Source organism: Vitis riparia, chromosome 18, assembly GCF_004353265.1.
Source record: "Vitis riparia cultivar Riparia Gloire de Montpellier isolate 1030 chromosome 18, EGFV_Vit.rip_1.0, whole genome shotgun sequence".
Taxonomy (NCBI): domain Eukaryota; kingdom Viridiplantae; phylum Streptophyta; class Magnoliopsida; order Vitales; family Vitaceae; genus Vitis; species Vitis riparia.
Genome location: NC_048448.1, coordinates 33,059,096 through 33,081,354, shown reverse-complemented (window position 1 = coordinate 33,081,354; position 22,259 = coordinate 33,059,096). Strand labels below are relative to the sequence as shown.

The 22,259-nt window shown below is 33.3% G+C and overlaps 2 protein-coding genes and 1 long non-coding RNA gene across 5 annotated transcripts; 2 read left to right on the top strand and 1 right to left on the bottom strand.

Moving 5' to 3' along the window:
• Positions 1–26: 26 nt before the first annotated feature.
• On the bottom strand, positions 27–1,330 carry LOC117907420. Its single transcript, XR_004649995.1, has 2 exons — positions 712–1,330; positions 27–306 (listed from the first exon to the last, which is right to left on the bottom strand). It is a non-coding gene; the product is annotated as an uncharacterized LOC117907420 (long non-coding RNA).
• Positions 1,331–11,073: 9,743 nt separating this feature from the next.
• On the top strand, positions 11,074–15,998 carry LOC117907066 (elongation factor 1-gamma). 2 transcript variants are annotated; one of them, XM_034820431.1, is made up of 8 exons: positions 11,074–11,118; positions 11,201–11,258; positions 12,212–12,361; positions 12,457–12,517; positions 12,598–12,650; positions 13,124–13,225; positions 13,360–13,879; positions 15,332–15,998. In XM_034820431.1, the coding sequence occupies exons 2-8, from the start codon at positions 11,250–11,252 to the stop codon at positions 15,709–15,711; spliced, it is 1,275 nt and encodes a 424-aa protein (XP_034676322.1). In that variant the 5' UTR covers positions 11,074–11,118; positions 11,201–11,249; the 3' UTR covers positions 15,712–15,998. The 2 variants fall into 2 exon arrangements, with proteins under 2 accessions (XP_034676322.1, XP_034676323.1); XM_034820432.1 differs by lacking the exon at positions 11,074–11,118 and having other exon boundaries at positions 11,156–11,258.
• Positions 15,999–16,950: 952 nt separating this feature from the next.
• LOC117906035 lies at positions 16,951–21,395 on the top strand. Of its 2 annotated transcripts, none has more exons than XM_034818968.1 (3): positions 16,951–17,183; positions 18,999–19,241; positions 21,011–21,395. In XM_034818968.1, the coding sequence occupies exons 1-2, from the start codon at positions 17,090–17,092 to the stop codon at positions 19,238–19,240; spliced, it is 336 nt and encodes a 111-aa protein (XP_034674859.1). In that variant the 5' UTR covers positions 16,951–17,089; the 3' UTR covers position 19,241; positions 21,011–21,395. The 2 variants fall into 2 exon arrangements, with proteins under 2 accessions (XP_034674859.1, XP_034674860.1); XM_034818969.1 differs by lacking the exon at positions 21,011–21,395 and adding an exon at positions 20,524–20,994.
• Positions 21,396–22,259: the final 864 nt, after the last annotated feature.

The following is a 22,259-nucleotide window of genomic DNA, read 5'->3' as shown; positions in this document are numbered from 1 at the left end:
AGATATCAAACGCATATGCAGAACAATTTGAAGCAAAATATTTCCATCCGAAATATTATTATATATACTAGTACATTGTTGTATCTATTGATTAGGAATACAGGACATGCATGAATAAATGCTTCCGTAGGGAAAGCTTGTAAGGTTCTAAGGTTGGGGGTGTTTGGGAGTTGGAGTTGGATGAGTTTTGACTCCATGATAATCGATGTGGTAAACATTCTCTTCTGAATTCTCACTGCTGCTTCTGTGTTGTACAGCAATGGAATCTTCTTGCATTGTAGATCTCTTCATTTCTTCATCAACATCCTGCATTTATCAGACAACAAGACTCAGGAGTTCTCAAATTATGAGTTCAATAATAGGTCAAGCTCAGTTCTGTTGCTGAGGAAAGGTAGGAAAAGAGAAGCACTTGAAACTTTGAATCTTAAACCTCTCACTTTTTACATCTCAGGCAAAAAAAACCTTTAGAGTAGAGGCTCATACAGTTATATCGCTGGGTTGAGTTAGGTTTTCTCATTCTTCCTTTTGGGAGGAAACTGAAACAACATAAAATGTGAGATTCAAAAGCTTTTGTCTTTCCTTCCCCCCCCATCCCCGCTTTTCTTTGCAAACAATGGTTTGTAAGTAAAAAAAATGGCCAAAAAAGGCCTAGAGGGTAGTGATTTGAAGAAGTGATAATTGGGATGTGGGGAGGGTTAGAGAATGAGCTACCTGGATCTTCTGGTATTCATGCTTTGGGTTGGAGAATGACATGCTCAATTCTCTCACGCGTCTCCTTCCTGGAAGAAAATTCAAAGAAGCAATAGAAAAATGTTGGTAGAAGACATAGGAAGCAGTTGCAAGGACACAGAACAAAAGAATATGTGAAGATTTCATTATCATATAGATAAAATGAAAGCAATGTGTTGTGGGGAAAGAAAAGGAGGGTGAAGGGCTAATAAATGGATGAGAATGGAAGAGGGAGAGTGAATTATTGATCGACGAGTTGGGAAAACATGTCTCAGCCCGTGCCTATGATTCTGATGTCAATATAAAATGAGAGAGACCCAGGAAGATTCTGTCCCTACACCCTTCTATCTCTCCTTTGGCTTCTGTTTGGGGGCAAGTAAAACAGAACAAACGGGTTCACATGTGTGTTCCATGCCAAACAAAACCGCTCATGGTTCATGCAATAATCCATGTCTTGTCATCTTCAATAAGGACCTGGACGTTGTTATGCCATCCTTGTTGTTCTCTTGTCACACCCTTTGGCTCATTCTCTCACTCAATTTGTAGTTGCTGCAGGCTGTATTTTCTTCTTTTCTTCTCCTAGAATCTACTCCCATAGCTTGCAAAGTGGCTTTCTAGCTTTCATCATGCATAATGAATTATTATGTTGGGAAGCAGATGTAAATTTGGGGATGGATTTTAGAAATTGTACTTCATCACACTTGTGATGGAAGAGTGGAGGAATTTTTTACCTAGTGTTAGGATAACACCACAAGCTTACTGGTAACCATTCCTTTCCTCCTAAAGTTAGTGGTAGAGAAAACTCCTAGGGATTTTTAAAGGACAATGTAGATGATCAAAATCAGAGCCAACAGATTTTGCAGACTGTATCCTATCTGGGATTTTTGTTGTTGTCTTTTAGAGCTGTACCCTCTTGATACAGTGTCTTCTTGTAGAAAAGTGAAAACTCACCCAAGAAAGTTGTGTCAATTTGATATTCATTTCACCCTGGTGAATAATTTTGACTGGCTGTAGATGAGCAGAAGAGGTGGAAAGGTTTAAGTAGCTAGCAGTGAGAGTGGCAGAGTGAGCAGTGGTGCATGAGAAAGAGAATCACATGATGTTTTTGTTCAAGTGTACTTAGCTAATGGCCAAGGATGTCTACCTACCTACAAGGACTAAGAGGCTGAAACTGGTGGGGAATCCTCTATAGCCCACTACTCCTGAAATAGGCATAAGCAGAAAGCCATTCAAGTACAGTCCTACGTCTAGAATAGGTCCCATTTTTTTTTATTAATTCTTGACCTTTCCCAGGCCATGCATTTTTTTGTTGAGTTTTTGGAAAAAGTAAAGCTTTTATATGTGTGGTAGGAATAGAGTGATGTTCAAAATAATTGTAAAAAAAAAAAAAGAAGTAATATTTTTGGATCATCTGAAAAGAATTTTTTTTTTAAAGCAAGATTAAAAAATTACACCTGGAAATTTGAAAATCAATGTGTACCATTAATTCTCCTAGAGATTTAGCCTTATTGAGTAACTAAAAACAGATTTTGAGAATTGTTATAGAATGTTTCATAAAATAAAAGCCTTTTAAAGAACTTTAAATGGTTTTAATCTATTTTTAATATTTTTAAATATATTTCAAAAATAATTTTTATATATAATATTTTATTTTTAATCATATCTGTATAATTATTTATTAAAATAACTTTTAAAAAACAATTAAAAACAACGAAAACATGTTTTTCGAAAATATCTTAACAAAAAATAGTTTTCCATAGGATCTTTAACTCCTTCAAAATAATTGTCCTATTGTTTGAAAATTTACAAAATAATAAATATTTAAATATTATCTATCTAATCCACAAAAACAAAGCTTATAAAACTATCAACATTCAAGAAACAGTATGATGACATTATAAAATGATATGCAGCCAATGTTTGAATGTCTTTTTTAAAAAATAAAAAATAAAAAATAAAGAATAAATTAAATTTTAAATTTTTGTGTCGTGTGCCAAATTTTTCTGTTGATGAAGCCCCAACTTGGTGTGTGCCTTAAGCTTGTCTACAGTTCTTAAATAATGGTTTGTATAATCTCTCTACATGATAGCAATGCTGCTGTCAGGTCACCTACCAATCTGAAAATTTTATAGAAAGGAAATTCTTATGATATGAGGTGAGGTTTCTCATAAAATTTACCATCTCCTAGATCCCATGTCAAAGTAATACTAGTTAAAGCAATTTTATTCTATAATGCTTTTATTAGTAGTATTTTAATTAGAAATGTCTTATTATATGATATTTAAATATAAAAAATAAAGGTGCTTTAATAGTATTTTTGGTAGTATATTATATAATATAATATTTTTTTATCGGTCACCTACTAAGCGATTATTTAGAAACCACTTTGTTGATGTTCTAATGCACACACTCCATGTGGACCTATATGTTCTCATCACATGTTAGATCACCGATAATGTGTCATGTATCAAATGACTCTCTATTCACATGTTTACAAGTGTCGTGTCATTGCATGTGCATACTGACATGCCTTGTGTTAGGTTGGAAGACACATTTAACACAAGTGACAACTCTTATTTTAGTGGATGTTTGCCTTTGGCAAATGTTGTGGGAGTTGGGAGTGCACAATCACTTTCAACTTAGGAAGATACTTTTTAAGTGAGAATTGAGAGTAAAGGGTTTACCCCCTTTAAGTTCATAGAGATGGTCTTACAAGATTGTTAACCTAAAGCTCTACGAAGTGATATCAACCAGATATCTCATGCAAAGTTGACTTTATCTTACTCAAAAGATTGTTAACCGTTCATATGAGCGGTGTTGACATACACCCTCTCATTTCATAAAAGGTGAGAGATGTCTTGTCCGAGTTTATATCAACCCATGACCTCTACTATTAGTCTCCACACTCTCACGTGGATGTCCCATTTAGAGCATGGTACCCTAATCTATTGCACCTACTCGAGTCAGGAGTAGGGCTTGGGAAGTCCTATATGGACTTGTGCATCTTAGTGGTGAGTTGACCTTCCCACCATTTAAGATTTTGGTTTGATGGTTGAAATTAGAGGCTTGTTGAACTAGGATACAATCATGCCTACACCAATCATATTTTAATTGATTTGGGAGGAGGGGGACATATTGCCACTACAAGACCATGACCATCTAATGTCATGTTGCACTGCAAACATAATGATATTGGTATAAAAATTGGTTGATAAGAGTACAAGATTCATCCTAGGCATTTATATAAAAAAGACCAAAGGTTCATTTGTAAAAGAAAAAAAAAAGGATGATTAAGATGGCTCTTTATCTAGGATTCCTAAGCACATCTCCAAGGTCTCTTTCAAGTGCTCTTCGGTGCTCCATCCCCAATAAGGGATCATTGCTACTTGCTCCCCCTACTCTAAACTTAATCCACTCACTTACCCTTGTCTCATCTTCTATCTCACTAAAACCTACCATTCTTATACTTGAAAGTGATTTTTTAGATTTTTAAATATAATTTTAAAACTTTGTCAAACACCTAATTTACTTTTAAACATTAAAAAATCTTCTAACTCTTTAAAAATTACTTCCAAATGGGTTCTTAAAAGTCCTAATAAAGTCAATGATTTTTACAAAAGTGTATGTCCTACAAATATTCAAACCTACATCATTTGAATACCACTAATCATTTAAATATTAAGAAATCTTTTTTCTTTTCTTAAAATTACTTCCAAACAGACCGTTAGAATCCCTAGTATGGTTGTTGACTTTTAAAATACCTAATATAATTGCTGACTTTTACAAAAGTGTATGTTCTAAATATATTCAAACCTACCTCATTTGAAAATCGCTCATTATATATATATATGAACTTATGGGTAACTTGAAAATATTTATTTGGAAAATATGAAGACCAAAATAAATAAAATTACAAAAAATGTTTATTTAGAAATTATAAAAACCAAAATTAAAAGAAAGAAATTAGGAAGGAGAAGAAAGGTTATAAATAAGGAAAAAGCAACTTTAGAAAGTTTTACTTGTTTTCAATTTTCTAATTTAATTTAATTTTTAGCTAATAATAACTAACAAAGTTTTCAACAAATATTAATGCTATGAGATAAAATGACCAAGTAGTAGATAGATTAATTAAAGACATTTTATTGGTAGGGGAGTGAATGTTAAGCTATTATTAAACATCCAAAATTATTATTATTATTTTTAATTTGATGTGATAGTATAATTAACAAAATAAAAGGGAATTCAAAAAGCTTTTCCACCTCAAAGGGGTGGATGATACTTCCTAGTTCCTAGAAGTACTCCAACCCTCCACCTTCATCATTTTCTTCACAAAATTAAATGGTTCGATCACTTATTATAACCTCATTATAACACAAGTAGGCTTGATGTACATGCAAGTCGTGTGAATTGGTGGAAAATAGTGTATTTTTTCTATATCGGAATTTGATTTTAATTATTTGATAAAAATTAAAAAAAAATATATTTTGTCTATTTTATAATTGTTTTTGAATATATTTTAGTTAAAATCATATTTATTTTGTTAGAGAGAAGATAGGTATCATGTAAATTACATTAATTGGTTGTATAAAAAGAATATATCAAATGTTAGATGGATCTCAATTTTATTCATCTTTTTTAAGGGAAGCAATATTTAATATCATAATTTAATGATATATTATCTATATCTAAATGAAAATTAATTTTTACAATAAATTACTAATTTATATATTCATTTTCTACCTTTATTCTTATTAATATTTAACTTTGCTTAGAATTGAAATAAAGTAATAATTAAATAAATTTGTTATTTATTTTGATTAATTCAAATTTCTTTTATTTTAATTTGATACAAGTAGAAATCTCATCTGAATAAGATTATTATGTTAAATAACAAATCCTATTTAATTAATAGATTCTTTTTTTTTTCTTTGAAATTTTAGGAGAAATTATGTGTACTTATTTATTAAATAATAATAAAATTGTTAGGTATGATTATATTAGTTACTATTGATTAATTTTTTAAAAAATACAAGATTTGTTGGGCATTCCTCTTGTAAGACACATTATTGAGGAGGATGGTAGGAGGTGGGGCGTTTCATAGAGACATTAGAGTTTTGGTAATTCAATATCATGGTTAGAGTTTGAGTCTTTTTATAAAGGAGTTTTAATTGTTTAGAATCTAGAGATCATGTCCACTAAAAGACCCCTACACCATGAACACAAACAACATTTTTCCTATAGACAAACATTTTCTCCCCTACTATATAAAAGATCCAACATTTCTCTCTCTTTCACTTGCAGACATTTCCAACCTTGATAGACAAGCTTATCCTCCTCTTCACTTGTCAGAGTTTCCAACGTTGATAGCCAACAACTAACATCCTTATCCTCCAAAACTCGTTGATGACCCACATGGGTCATGCCCTTATCTTCCCAAACCCTATTGTTATTAGGTTATTTTCCATTAAGTGGGAATATTTTCATTTTTTTTCTATTTGGTTCCCTAAAAAATGTGGGGAGAAAAGTTGTTGAAATTTTCAACCTTAAAACTAATCCCTAATCATGTTTTTCATATGGAGAACCCTTATTTTTTTTGGCTTTTCATTTTTGACATTTTTTTCCCTGTTTGGTTCCTTATAAAATGCAAGGAAAAAAGTTATTGAAATTTGAAACCCTAAACCAAATCTCTAATCATGGTTTTCATATGGGAGATCCTTGATTTTTTCCCTCTTTAATTTTGAGTGAGTTTTTGTCGTTACCTCTCTCTATTCTTCTGTTGTTATGATCTCTATTCTTCTGTTGTTATGATTGATTGAACTAAGTTTTTTTTTTTTCTTTCTTTTTTTATTGTTTGTTAGATTTATTGGGATTGGCCAAGGAAAATGGACTTTAATTTCTTCATAAATGATGTAAAAAATATGGGTTATCTACCATCCCTTCCACTGATAATGGTTATATTTTTTAAAAAAACTTTTATTATATTGTATATAATGTCTTTAACATTTATTGTGCATCAGAAAAATGAGAAAAATGCAAGAAAAAAAAAACCAAGAAAAGAGAAGAATAACAGTAAGAATTCGCCTTGCCATGCATCATAGAAAAGGAATGACAATTTGGTAAATGTTAAAAAAAAAAAAAGGATTAAAACGTATGAAAAGTTACAACAAAATCTGCATCACGATTTTTATAATATAAAAAATAGAAACAAAATGTTATGAAGACAAACTAAGCAATCCTATGGTTTACATCCAAAATGAAATGCATTAGGTGTTCGTCCTTTTTTTTCCACAAAAATTAGCAATTTATGAGACAAATGACAAGTATTGAAGTAAAAATAAATAAATAAATAAGGATTGAGAGATGCAAACGATGCATTTATAGTGATTCGAAAATTGCTTATGTCCACTTCCTAGTACTTTAACCTAAGATTAGGGTTCGTCCATAATATGAAGATTTTCTTCAACCATGTGAAATGAAAGTTTGGTATATTTTGGTTTTAATGATAACAAAATAAAATTTGGAACTAATAACTTATTCTAAGTGTATTTAGGCAATATGATTTTAAAGTAATAGTCACAAGCACAAATCAAGTCAAAGAATAATTAAAAAGAAGTGGATTTCAAATAGAAGATCAATCATAGTTGTGAAAGGCACACCTAAAGCGCAACTAGGCTCAAGGCGGCATGACACCATGCTTTGATGCCTTGCTTGACCTAAGGTGTTGCCCATTGAAGGAAGTGTTGATTAGGTGCACAATGCGCTCACTTTCAGCCAAACATGAAGCCCTCAAAGGTGCATCTTTTTCCTTTTATTCTTCTTCTCTCTCCTTCTCCACTGCAAATGAGTTACAGAGGTGGGATTAGGGTTTTTTTTTTGGTTTCGTTGCCTTCAAAATGCAGCGTTTTGGGTTGCTTTTTTAAAAAAAGAATCGGGGCCAAAATGCTGCATTTTGAAGGTAACAAAACCAAAAAAAAAAAAAACCTATCTACTCAATCTCTCTTTCTCTCTCATTCACGTGTGAGCCTAAACTGAAGAAGAAGAAAGCCTGAATTGAAGAAGAAAGGAAAAATAGAAAATTATATATGTAAAATAGGGTGTGCCTCAATTTACTAAAGCTCGCGCCTTGCTCCTTAGGCTCCAAGAGCACTTTGCGTCTTGAGCTTTTAAAAACTATGAGACCAATCAAGACCTTTCAATAGGATCTTTTTATAAGGTTGTTGGTGCACCAAGTTCACGTTGTATTACATTTTTTTTAAGCACCTAAAGCCTAAATCAATTTTATTCTTTTATAAAGTGGATAAAAAAAAAATTCTAAATGAAAATCACATCTGTTTAATATTATTCATAGTTAAACAAGTTTTCAAAATAACAAAGAGTTATCTAGTTGGGTTTCCCTAAAGATTTCTAATTAAAGATGTAAAAGTTGCAAAAATTATAGAGTTCATTTATGCATCTTTGAATAATTTTTATAAAAATTTATATTGATTGTTTCAATGATAAAACCTCATGTGTTGACATGCGATTTCATTAAAAAAGGTTTGTTAATCATAAGTTTCATACTAAAACAATTTAAGCCGTTAAATGTCATTTGTGATGGGAACTTCAAATTACTTTGTTTCCTATCATTGGATTGTATAAGGAGCATGCAATCTACCCTAGGCTTCTCTAGAAAGCAATTTAAGTGGAAACATGACTTCAAAAACCATTTAGAGTAACAAAACTAGACAATAAGCAACTCATACTTAGATTTGGATGTTCTCAAATCAATTGCAGTCCATATAAATTGTTGAAGAATAATCTAAATCCGTAGAAGATGTTGTAGATCTTGTCTATCTACTAGTCTTCCAACTAATCTCTCCTCATACGTAGCTAGACACAAGAAAAATGTGAACTTTTCTCTTTAAAGGCTTTTTTTTGGAAGATTACAGACAAATCTGAAACCTTAACCTTGTTATATAAGGCTCTCTATGGGCTTAAGTGACTTATCCCAAATTAGGTTTGGGTCACCTAATCTAACCCAATTGGGTTCTAATTAATTAATTAGTCCTTATGGTTCCAATCAATTAATTAATTTATACTAGAAAAGTAATTGATAAGATCTAATGCAACCTTACATTTTTACCAAAATGCCCTTATGCACACTTATGAACCAGAAACTCAAATCCCTCAAAATAAATGTGTCTGCGTAAAATAGGAGCTTGAGTAGGGATCATTTGGACCCATAGGAAAATACTTGCTCCCTTAGAATCTAATTCAAAAGTTGATTCAACATTTCACTAAAAAGAATTAATTATATTCTAATATCTTATGAAACTACAACAAGTATAACTCATATCATGCTCTACTATCTACTGCATACACACTCCTTATGAATTAGTGTTCGTAATATAATAAGGTAGTGTTATTAACTATCAAGATTACCTTTTCAATCTTTGAGTTATATATCATCCTTATTATGTGATTAATTGACATACTTTATACCTGAGGAACATATGTTAAAATTTCACTGAAGGAATTACTATGACCATAGTTTTCTAAATCACATATTCTTTGGATCACCTAACGAGACACATTATCTCAATGTCATGAAATAGAAATCATAGTATCTCTATTGAGAATATCTGTCATCACCAACTTTTATCAATAATGACTTAATTCAATATATGACCATTTTAGGGTTTCACTTATAAGCCAAGGTCTTTTATTGATTTTGGCACAAACTCAATACCTTCTAAAGGTTGAAAGTCCATGTGGTATTGTAGATTGGTGAATCATGACAATTGACAGCCTTACATCATAATTTACCGTATGTTTTGTTTAGTGTGCATCATATACACTAGTGCACTCACAATGAGAAAACCATTTTGATGACTACGACAAATTATCCCTCCAATTATGATGTAATGCATTATAGTCTTAGATGAATTGCCCAAATCCATGAATTGACTGTGGACTGTTCATTACTTTATTGGATGGTCTATATAACTCCTAATGCACCCGAGTCATGCATAATGCAAATGATGTGAGTGTGTATGCTCATGTAACCAATTAATCCATATGGGGTAATAAAAGGGAAACCAAGAAATTTAGATAAATAATTTTATAAATAAATTTCAATCTGTTACATCATGTCATGCTTTTTAGAACTTAATCCCAACAATTTGTGCATCACTTTCTCACTTTTTCTATTTTTTTTTTATGGTTAACTAATTAGTCGACTAGTTAAACCAATAAGTTCATCTGTTGAACAAATAGGTCGATCGATTAAATTAAGCAGTTGATCGGTTCAAAAAAAAATTTAACTAGTAGAAACTTGTCTCAATCAATTGAGTTGGTTGTTCGACTACTTGAGCTTCTTTTACCTAAAGGTCACTTTTTGCATATACTACCACCCAATGGCTAGTACTTGGTTTGATTGGTTAATCGACTAGATAATCTCAAACTATGTCTAATGGCTAGTTTGAGTTTTTAACTCCTATTTAAATGCTTCAAACATTTTGTACACGTAAGGAAAAAGATTTAAATCATTTTTTCATATTATTTGAGCTTTGAGGGAGTGACACTTACTTTCAAACTTGCATACCTTTTTAATGCACTATTCAACCCCTAGTTTTTTTGTATTCCATTTGAAGAAATATTGTAAGTCAAGAATCCTTTCTTCATTTTTATATCTTGTGAGGATGCTTTGGAACCATAGTTTAAAGGGAATAGTTTAGATACTTTGTTTTGAAAAGTCTTACTATAAAAGATCTCTGGAGTCATAATCGAGGAGGGTGCTTAAAGTTATAAGTCTAAGATGATTGATTGAAACCATAATTCAATGATAGAGTTTGAAGGTTTGGGTTGTAAGTTTTGCTAGTGAAACCCTCACTCAATTAAGAATTCGAGGAGAGTAGACATAAATCGGGTTGCACCAAACCACTATCAAAATTAATATTTATAATTTCTCTTCCATACTCTCTTTATTTTACATACAAATTGTCCTTCTACTATATTTGTGATATAATTGCGTAATACTATTTTTCGTCTTCTCAATATTTAAATTTTCAAGAATTGACCATCTCCTTATTCGAGAGAGAATGTTTAGGTAGATGTATTTATAATTTCCCTTTGCTTAAATTTAATTTGAGGTTTCGTCCAAAATATTTGTTTTTCTTATTTTGCACATAAAAAGAATTTGACCCAATATTCCATTTTTAATATTAATATTAAAAAACTCAAAATAAGAAAAATTATAAAAGAATAATGTGACATAGTGGACAAGTTGAGGGTAGAACCGTCAATTGACACCAGGTTTTGGAAACCCTAAAACCGTCACCGTACAAACCCTAAACCTCTAAGTAGCAAACACTTCAGTCTTCCTTCCCTCTCTTGCTCTGGCCGCTGCTGGTAAGTCTACTCTTCTCTGCTCTCCGATTGGCTAGGGTTTTTGGCGCATTTTAGCCTCAATATTGTTGCTTCATATGATCAGATCTTGGAAAACTGAAGTAAGGTGAAGTGAAGTGCTTCTTTGATCAGCAATGGCTCTGGTGAGTTGTTTTCAGATCTTGGTTTTATCTAGTTTCTGTTTGGTTCCTGTGAAAATTGTGAGGGAGGCATGGTGAAATAGTTTGATCGGGAAAAATGGGATGCACCCAATTACTGAAAACTTGTAAAGATAAAAGCTTTGACCTGGATGTAGTTGTATTGGGCACAATTTAGCGAACTCATTTTATGGAAATTATGAAATTCAAAACTTTGGTATGGTTTGTTTTTCTTGATTTTCCCGCAATCAATCTGAACTCTTTTTTCATGTTTGGAAAATTAATCTGAGTCTACTTGAAATTAAGCTCAGGTTGGACATATTGTCAATTTGGCATAAGGGATCACGGCGAGGAAAGGGAAATTAGATTATTTGGCTGGGATTTGTCATATAATCTGGCGTCTAAATGACACGCATTAGCACCCAAAACTTCTACGGGAGTCCATGTTATTATAGCTTCAATCCTGACAAGTTGGATGCGACACAGTAGCATTATTTTACGCTGCACCTTCATTTGATTTGAAGTTGCATAAAACTAGCTAATAGCAGTTGGTATTATCATAACATCTCTCTTTCATGTACTTCATAGAGTTTCTTGCATTACCTGGTCTGAGGGGTTTCAATTTCGATCTAAGTCATTGGGTGGTAGGGGGTTATTTTTTAATAAACTTCATATGCGGTATGCAAATCAAAGGATTCAAGAGCTATATGATTTGGCTAATTGTTTGTATGGTTTATCTACTAAATTGGGTAATAATTCAGTCATATCCTTCAATTTATTCTTACTTAAATACAATTTTATTATTAATATAATTTATAGGGATGTTCTTCCTAAATGATTCAATGTCTAGGAATAATGTTATTATTACTAATGTCAGTATTAAGCATGAAATTGAGGTAGTGATTCTTGAAGATGAGGCGATTTTCCTTTAGTAACATGATGATTTAATCTGCTTGTAGGTTTTGCATGCTGGGAACACGAATAAAAATGCCTTCAAGGCACTCATTGCTGCTGAGTACAGTGGTGTCAAAGTTGAGCTTGTCAAGAATTTTGAGATGGGTGTATCAAATAAAAGTCCTGAATTTCTCAAGATGAACCCTATTGGAAAGGTATGTATCATATGCAAAAAGATGTATTTTTTTTTTCCTTCAAGTTATGAAGTGGGGAAGGTCTGGATAACTGGAAGAAGCCTATTGTTATGCAGGTTCCTGTCTTGGAAACACCTGATGGACCTGTATTTGAGAGCAATGCCATTGCGCGCTATGGTGAGATTTTGCATTCTGCTTCTGATCTTCTCTAGCTTGTGATGAAAGCTCATAGCTTAGTCTTTTATTTCTTGGTGCAGTTACTCGATTGAAGGCTGACAATCCTCTTTATGGCTCAACCTTGATTGAATATGTAAGACATCTGGGATTTAACTTATACATGTGGTTTACACTTTGTTTAATTGCCAAGAAACTGAGGAAAAGAAAGGAGATAGCTTTTGAATTTTATATTTCATGTTCTCCTGTTTTTCTAAATATATAGAAGTTGTGCCTATACCATGGTCTATAGCTCTATAAGCTTCAGTTGAGTTGGGATTTTTGCCTTTTAATTTTAATTTTTGTTTTTTTTTTTTGGTTTTTTTTTTTTTTTTTTGTTTCTGTTTTTGTTTTTCCTATATCCTGAATAATGAAAAATTGAAGATTAAAAATTTTCGTTTCCCTTGTCCTCTGCATTTTCTCATGGATCAAATAGGGTAAAAATGTTTGTCTATCATACTGGTTTGTTGTTTCAATTTATAATGCTAGTATCCTCAAGAAAAATTTTGATATGTTTTCCACCAAAATAGAGTTTCTTATGATGCTACCTTGTATAATTGGTTTTGGCAGGCTCATATTGAGCAATGGATTGATTTTGGATCATTGGAGATTGATGCTAATATTTTGCGTTGGTTCATCCCAAGAATTGGTTTTGCTGTTTACCTTCCTCCGGTTGGTCAAACTGCCACTTTGTTCATTTATTTATTTGTACTTATTTCTTTCTTTTTTTTTTCTTTTCTCTTTCGTTCTAATAATTGGCAATAACTCACTTGTGTTTCCTTTATGTTCTCGTATTTTGAACAAAGGCTGAGGAAGCTGCAATTTCTGCATTGAAGAGAGCGTTAGATGCCTTGAACACTCATCTTGCTTCAAACACTTACCTGGTTGGACACTCTGTGACATTGGCTGATATTATTATGACATGCAACTTGGTTATGGGATTTAGCCGGGTCATGACAAAGAGCTTTACCTCGGAGTTCCCACATGTTGAGAGATATTTCTGGACCATGGTTAATCAGCCAAATTTCCGTAAGATATTGGGTGAGGTGAAACAGGCAGAATCTGTTCCACCTGTTCAGTCAGCAAAGAAGCCTTCACAACCAAAAGAACCTAAGCACAAGGATGAGCCAAAAAAAGAGGCCAAAAAGGAGGCCAAAAAAGAACCAGCAAAGCCTAAAGTGGCAGAGGCTGCTGAGGAGGAAGAGGCACCCAAGCCAAAGCCAAAGAACCCTCTTGATCTGTTGCCTCCAAGTAAGATGGTATTGGATGACTGGAAGAGGCTTTATTCAAACACCAAGACCAACTTCCGCGAGGTTGCTATCAAAGGTATTTCCTTTTTTCTTTGTTTTATTTATGCTGCACACACAAAAATCTGCGCATTTCCCTGTTTGCTTTCTACATATGGATGTCTTGTTAGTTTTTGTTTAGGTTGTGGTTAAAGTGTCTTTTTGGCCAATACTGGTATGATTATCCAGCATTTGACTTTCCCTTCAAGAATGTTCCACTGAAGATGCTGATACATTGGATTTCTGTAGTTTGAATATGGCATCTATATAATGCCCAGTATCAATAACCCTACTGCATAATACTTGTGTGCTCATGGGCATGCATTGAATGCAACACAGATGCATTTAATCCACTTTGTTGAAAGTTTGGGTTATCCTTAAGTTGGGGACTAAACTCACAACATTTACTTCATATTTAGGGGAGCTTAATTAACATTGAGGTGTGTGTTCTTTTTATTTCTTTTTCTTTCCATGTTAGCATGGAATACCCCTCCTGGTGCTATTTTTTTCTTGCCTTGTGTTATCCTCTTTGCTTTCGGATAAATTAGTCTTTTATAAGAATAATTTCGAATGACTTCTTTGATGGGGTGTGATGTGTGCTAGATGGATTTGGGTCTGTGAGAGGATGTGTCTTGGAGTTTAATGTCTGACCTCCATCTCTCAGGACATGGGCTGTCCTTCTTTACGCTAAATTGAAATGAAGTCTCTATGGATGACAGCCAATGCTGTATGGGAATGTAACTCATTTTAAATGCCCATGTAACAAAGAAACTGATTGAGAAATATCTCAAATTCTAGCAATGCAGAACCTGAGGGAGTGATATCATGTGCTCATTCTCGGTTTTCTTTATATAGGAAAGATCCTTGAAAATCAATTCACACAGATACATAAGAGGAAGGAAGCTAACACAATATATTTAAATTCAACTATTTTTTAAGAATTTAAAAAATATAAAATATTAAGATATCTAGCAGTTGGTTTTCTGGGATTTAGTGTTGTGGGGCTTTGATCTTAATGAATTAAGTTGTAAATTGGTAAAACACAAACAAGAATCCACTAGTGAGGATATTAATATTAGTTGAATCCTGTATTTGTTACTCATATAAGGATCCCTGCTATCAACTAACAGTGTCATAACCACATGCCAGTTGCTGTTTTTGTTTTGATGTATTGATTGCACTTCATTTTCATAGAAAAATAGTATCATACTAGTACTCACAGAAACGTCAAGACTTAAGAGTCCACATCATGTACCCATCTGGGTGCAGTCATGAATACAAACATATGTATTTCTTTTATCATCAACTGAATTATACCATTCTGGTTTTGATCATCTTTCATTGTGGCATAAGAAGCTCTCATATTCTGGATGCAGTCATCCAATTGTACTAGCCTGAAGTTCATTCACAATTTGAATGTTTTGATGAAGGTTATTCAGTTTTGCATGTTCCATATGCTGTTTTCTTCATCCTCGTTCTCTTTTTATGGCAGGATTTTGGGACATGTATGATCCTGAGGGCTACTCTCTCTGGTTCTGCGATTACAAGTACAATGATGAGAATACTGTCTCATTTGTGACTTTGAACAAGGTGACTGGTTTCCTACAACGTATGGATTTGGCTCGTAAATATGCATTTGGGAAGATGCTGATAGTGGGATCTGAGGCACCATTCAAGGTGAAGGGGCTGTGGCTCTTCAGGGGGCAAGAAATTCCTCAATTTGTAATTGATGAATGCTATGACATGGAGCTATACGAGTGGAAGAAGGTTGACCTCAGTGATGAAGCTCAGAAGGAGCGTGTCAACCAGATGATTGAAGACCAGGAGCCATTTGAGGGAGAGGCACTACTGGATGCCAAGTGCTTCAAGTGATGAGATAATACACCATCCCAACTAAAGCGAGCTGGTTAAAAAAGGATCATCAATTTTTTCTCTTCCTCTCTATTCCTAGTTTTGTGTTTCAAAACCGATTGATCTGTCTTTTTGTTTCATTACTACTAGTCTTAGTTTACTTCCATAGCTTGGTATGATGTTAATGCTTTTTTGGTCTCGAGAGTCATGAGAAAAATGTATGTGTTCAAGCTTTTAATTTAAAATTTTCCTCACTGGACTTTTGCGTGCGAGTATTCATAGCTTCAATGATATTGAAATATTGACTCTAGTGGATCTAACTAACCCTAAGATTCTCGAGAAAATGTTGAAGGGACTCGGTGATGATCTTGAGATGGGGGTGAGGCAGTGGCTCCACAGGATAGTCTGAAATGGGAAGAGCTTTTGTCTGTTTCTTCACTTGGTGTGGTCTTTGAGCCTTTTTGTTGGGCTACTACCCTTTTATCTCATAGTGGGAAGTTGTTTAAGCCCTTTCTAAGTAATTCTTTAGAGGAATAATTTTGGTATTATAAAAGTTTGATTAAAGAAATTCATTCATAAGAGGGTTTTTTTAATTTTTTAATTTACTCGAAGCTGATTGTTGCAGGGCGGTTTGGGTCCGTAAAACGGTTAAAAAATTTGTGATATCAAATTTTTTTTTTGATTCAAAATATCAAGAAAATTTTTTTGATTCAAAAATTGAAAATTCTTAAAATGATTTTTAAGGGTATTAATTAAATTTATATTTTTTTTGAAAAAGATATTTTTCTTTTATGATTTTTTTATTTTAAAAATAAAAAATAGAAAATATATTCAAATAAGGCTTATATTGAAAAATAATAATTTTTTAAAAAATATAGATATTAAAAAAAAAATTCTAGAAAGTGTGTGCCACTATTTTTTCTCTCGGTTTGTTACTATTTTAAATAAAAAAAGGAAATATAAAATAATAATAAGTAAATTTTAATTATAATTTACCTTTTTTGAATACTGCCATTTGCTTCCATTTTCTATTCTTACTTCCATTTCCATTGATACCTCTGCTGTTCTCCCAGGAGATAAGAGATGAAAATAAATCAAAATTTATTATTGAATTACAAATAATTATAAATCAAAATTTGAAGATATCAAGGTTTTTTTTTGTCTGTATGACCTTTCAATGTTTGACTTTTTTTTTTTTTTTTTTTTAATATTTGTATATTTATTTATTAATTAAGTTTTTAGTGGCAATAGGGTGGAGTAATGGCAGCTGTGGACCAGAGGCAGCTGCCAATCTGGAAACACCCCACCACAAATCTAACTGCAAAATTTTCAATTTTTATTTTTCATTTTTCATTTTTATTTTTTATTTTTGTTTCAAAAATTTCTAGGAAGAGAGAAAATGATGAGAGGGGCTTCAGGTTCAGGTTCAAGATGGAGATGTCTGCACTTTTTTCATATCATCTTCCCCACCATTTCTCTGCTACTCATTTCAGGTCTTTCTCCTTCCTTCTCTATCTTCAACTATTTTTGCTTTATTTATTTATTATTTATTTTTATTTTTTAAAAAATTTTTGTTTCATGGCTGATCTGATGTAATATGTTGTTGTCTTATTTTTTATTTTATTTTCATTAAATCTTGATTTCTCATTAAACCCACCTTGTTTGGACGCCTAGAAAGCTTGGAAAAAACCCCATCCACTGGGACTGTATTCCTGTTTTCAATGGTTAAAATTGTTTGTTTGTTTGTTTTATTTGTTTTACTTCCTCATTGATCTAACGATACATGGTGCTGTACTATTTTCTCTTTGGTCAATTCCTTGATTTCCCCTTAAACCCACCTTGTTTGGATACTTAGAGAGCGTGGGAAAACCCTACCTTATTGCAAATTTGCAAGATTAAAATTTTTTATTTGTTTTTGTTTGTTTCCCCTTCATTGCGGATTTAATGATACTACGATGTTTTATTATTATCTCTTTGGTCATTTCCTTGACTTCCCATTAAACCCTGGCTGTTTGGATGCCCAGAAAAAGGAAAACGCCGCCGCTCGCCACTTATTTATTTATTTATATTTTTTAAATTTGTCATGAAATAATTACGAAAATAGAGATTAGGGTTCATTATTGGGCTTATGATCCTACGATGTTGTATTCTTTTCTTTTTGGCTAGTTCATGATTTCACATCAAACCCTCCATGTTTGGAATTTAATTTTAACATATGTTTTGGTTTTTGCATAATAATCATGGAAATAGATTTTCATTTTTAAATTTGTAACTTTCTGAATGCCTATCATTCATTAATGTCTAGAAAGAGTGATTTCTTCTCAAATCTTGTCTGGTTGGATGCCAAGAAAATGTGTAAAAAGGGCACCCTTTATTATTATTTTTCATAACTTTGGATGAATAATTACATATGTGAAAGATTTGGTTTTTTTTTTCCCTTCTAGATTAATCAGTAAGCTCTGTAGCATTGACACTCGTAAAGAGAAGCATTGCCATTATAAAACATGAAGCTCTTCTAACATGCAGGGACACATTTTTGTTACTTATTAGATGTGTACTTGACTCTCCAAAGCCTTAAACACAACTACTTAGGGCATGTTATATCATCGGACTATCAGTGACTATATTTTTTAGCGCTTCTAATGCATCTGTTTTGATTGCTTTCAATTGAATCACACACGCTTTATTGTTGCAGTTATGGTTATTTGTTGCGTATTGCCGAGTCATGTGTAACAACTTCCCCACATTTCCTTCTCACTGCTGTCTTGAATGACTCATTTCTTAAGTTTATCTTCCCATGTAGGAAATCCTGTGAATCTCTTCTTTCATTGTAATGATTCTAAAACTGGCTTTTTTGGTAGCGGTGGAGGTCTTGCCTAAACATGATTACTTCCTAAAACCCGCTGGATAGAGGCAAATGATGGGTCTCACTTACATTTGATTCATTCTTTTTGTGCTCAATGCACAAAATCTAGTGTTGTTTTTAGTTTCCCCACCCACCCCCCCCTTCAATATTTGTTTGGTTGCTGATAAAATGATTTTGAATCTTTGGATTTTTCACTATTTAGGCCCCCCTGAGAAAACAAAAACCTCCACTCTGTGCAGTGTGATGAGGTGAGTTTTCACATTTTAGAAACCAGAACAATGTAAAGCATGTGATTAGGATATTAATTTCTTTTCTTTTCCTTAGTTTTCCCCACAAGCAAACATAATTTCAGTTTCTTTTATTTTCCTTGGTTTCCCCCACAATGAAACAGAGGGTAATTTCTTCTCTAACAAAATATTTAACAATTTCTGTGTCTTTGAAGGCTTGGCGGATGACCCATCAAATTCCAAAGATGTGACGAAAGCTGAGAGACATGATACCCATGGTAACAAGATCGGGATTAGGATAGTCATTATATGCCTTGGCTTGGTGGCTGGTGCTGCATTTTCTGTTTTCCTGTTCAAGATATGGCAAAAGAAAAAGAGAGAAGAGCAGCATGCCCGTCTTTTAAAGCTTTTTGAAGATGATGATGAGCTTGAAGTCGAACTTGGCATTCGGGATTGAGGTTCTTCCTTTGTTCATATAGGGGCTGTAATTTAGTTGATGCGAGTGTCTTCAGTCCTGCATAAAATTAGCTCTTTCTATCCATGGGACCTCCTTTTACTTTGTCTTGAAATAGTAGTTAATTATTACCCTTCTATACTATTATGTGAATCACAACTCATCACAATTCATGATGGTTTTTTATACCTTGAAAATGAGTTTGTTTTCTGATGTTTATATTCCTAATTCTTGAATTATAGTGTTCTTCTTTTTCTTCGTCCTTTCTCTACCTTTCCTAAAGATATGAGGGTGTATATTTTTTTTCTTAATTTGTCTCGGTTCCTAGGTTTACCTTGTTATGAGATATCAATGAACTCCTCCTTTCACCTAACAAAATAGTGCATTTTCTGTGATGTTCCAAAGCCAGAGAATTTAGTTGTTCTGTTACATGATAACAATATTAATAGATTAGATGTCTCTGTGCTGGATTAGAATAGGCCAAACTTGAAGCAAGGATGAAGAGGCCAGGTGGAAGAATGAGAAGGGAAGGAGAGCAATGGCACTATGATTGCAGGAAGCAACTAATTTCATCACTTCCACTAGTAAATTACTAATAACCTACCACTTACCATTCCTTTATCATTGTGGTTGTCTTTGTTATCATTATAACTATCAAAGAGTCACATTGATGTCAATCCTGCGCACTGTCAACTCCAATGTGGAATGCTCCAAACCTGCAAAAATCCTAATATGCCACACTCCTTCCAAATGCATTCAAGCAGATATAGAGGAGCCAACCTCCACAGCCTCCTTCCCATATCAATAGAACTACCATGCCAACAGAACAAAGAGTCTTTAGTGAATTGAGGATGAATCCAGAGAGAGAAGACCGACAACCTCAAATGATGCACAAATACACATTGTAGAGAAATATGGTTGGCTGTTGATTGGCATCCTCACTTTTTTTCTTTTTTTCTTTTTTTTCTTTCTCTTCCCCCCTTAAAAATGTGCTGTGAAACCTTTTTGTCATCTTGCCAAAGATAAAGCATCATGCTGTTTGGTGTTCTCTAGAAAAGTTCATGCCTATGCTTTCTGGAATTTCTTTGGATCAAGGATAAAAATGACTCCAAAACTAGGCAACCATGGCACAATCACTGTTTTTGAAGTTAATGTTCAACTAAAGACGGAGGGGAGAATGGGAGAAGAAACCCACTACTAGGAATTAAAAAGCTTATCTCCTCTCTTTTCCCAACCTGAATTCCCTATATTTTGTTGCACTAATCCTTGATTCCTCCCTGGTGCAGATCCCCAATCGGCAAACATGGCATTACCTAGACTGCCAAAGTTAGACCATCAGCATATAAAGTCTACAATATGTTGTTTGTCTTGTAATGAATTGAACTGAATGCATATGTCATGTGAGTTATGATTAGTTTATATGATCAACTTTTCTGCGACCTTTTTCGTGCCTCTGGATTTTTGACATTTTAAAGAGTTGTATCATCTTTTATCTTTCTCTCTTCTACAAAAAGTCCTAGAAACTCACAAACCCTACTTGGTACAAAAGCAAGAATCCTTGATTAGAGATTAGGAGCTTGCAGCCAAGCCTTTTTCCATTTATGAGAATTGATGTCAACATTCTTAAAACTAACACCAGTGCTGTTTTAGTCAATAATTGTCAACTAACTTTGTTTTGCATGTTTGAAATTTCTTTACTAATGTCCTTTCTCTAAGTAATATTGTGAAGGCCTTAAAATTGTCGTGTTAACACTTTATCTATTCACCAAGCAGATGGCTGAAAATGGCAGGGATCAATTCTCTCAAGCAATCAAGCAAACAAATCTAGCTGTTAGAATTGTTGTCAGTTGCTCGGTTGCTTCATCAGCACTGCAGATTGGGACAACTCTATTAAGAAGTTGTCTCCATATATAGTTTCTAAGTTGAGCAATTCCAATTTTTGAATGTGAGGTGGGTAAACTTGCTGAACCTCAATGTAGAACTCTACCTATCCTCCTGGTCTGAAAAAAAATGATGCTTCATTTGTACAATTGATACTGATTTTTGGGGTCAATGTAGCACTTTATCTTCATGTGGTTCTCGTATATTCGTAACCTTTGTGAAGGTATATATTGTCCATGTGACTTGTTATCAAATGGGTTCTACCCAATTTGGATGAGAGAGCATATTTGTACTTCTTCTGATAGTGGGGAGGAATGATGCCTGTATAGAGGGGGTTGGGTTCTTTATTTTGAAATCCCTTACCATGAATGTCTGATTGGGAGGGGGGCTAAATGTCTTATAGATGGAATGCTATACTGAAATAGATTGAGGCCTTTAGGGAGGGTTATATGAATATGAGGGGAGATGGGTGGGGGTCATTTGAGAGTGAGTAATAGATGGCGAATTATGTAAAGGGAAAAGAACTTAACTATATGGTTAAAGACAGAATGAAGCTCTATTGTCATGATAAATAAATCTGCCATTGATATTCTGCAAGTGGCCTAGTTCTATGCGTTAGGGCACAAGAAGAAAGAAGAAAGAAGAAAGAAGTCCCTTCAGTACACATTCTTGAATGAGAAAATATGTGGGCTACTGTTTTTTGCTGCTGGGTATTTGAATCTTCCATGTTATTTCATAGGGAACCAGCCCTTTGAGGAGTGAACCACTTTGGAGTTAGGACTAGTCTTATTAAAGGCAGAAAGGTGTTTTTCAAGCCAAGAAAAAAAAAAAGAAAAAGAAGTTTGGGTAAATTACTTAAATGGGAATGAAAATGTTAGGGTGGGGGAATGAAAATGTGGGGTCAAAATGAGCTTCAAACCTACTTCAATGGGAGGAACTTGAATCAAATTACTTAACATTCAGCTTCACTTACGAATTCAAAAAAAAAAAAAAAAAAGAGTCAATAAATACATGTCATAGTCAGCTCCAATGTGAAGAGAAGTGGTCCAAAGTCTAGAGGGTTTATAACAGAAGCATTTTCATAGGTGTGGGACAATGAATTTTCAGAGCTTGTTACAGAAAAACAAATTTAGTCAAGTCC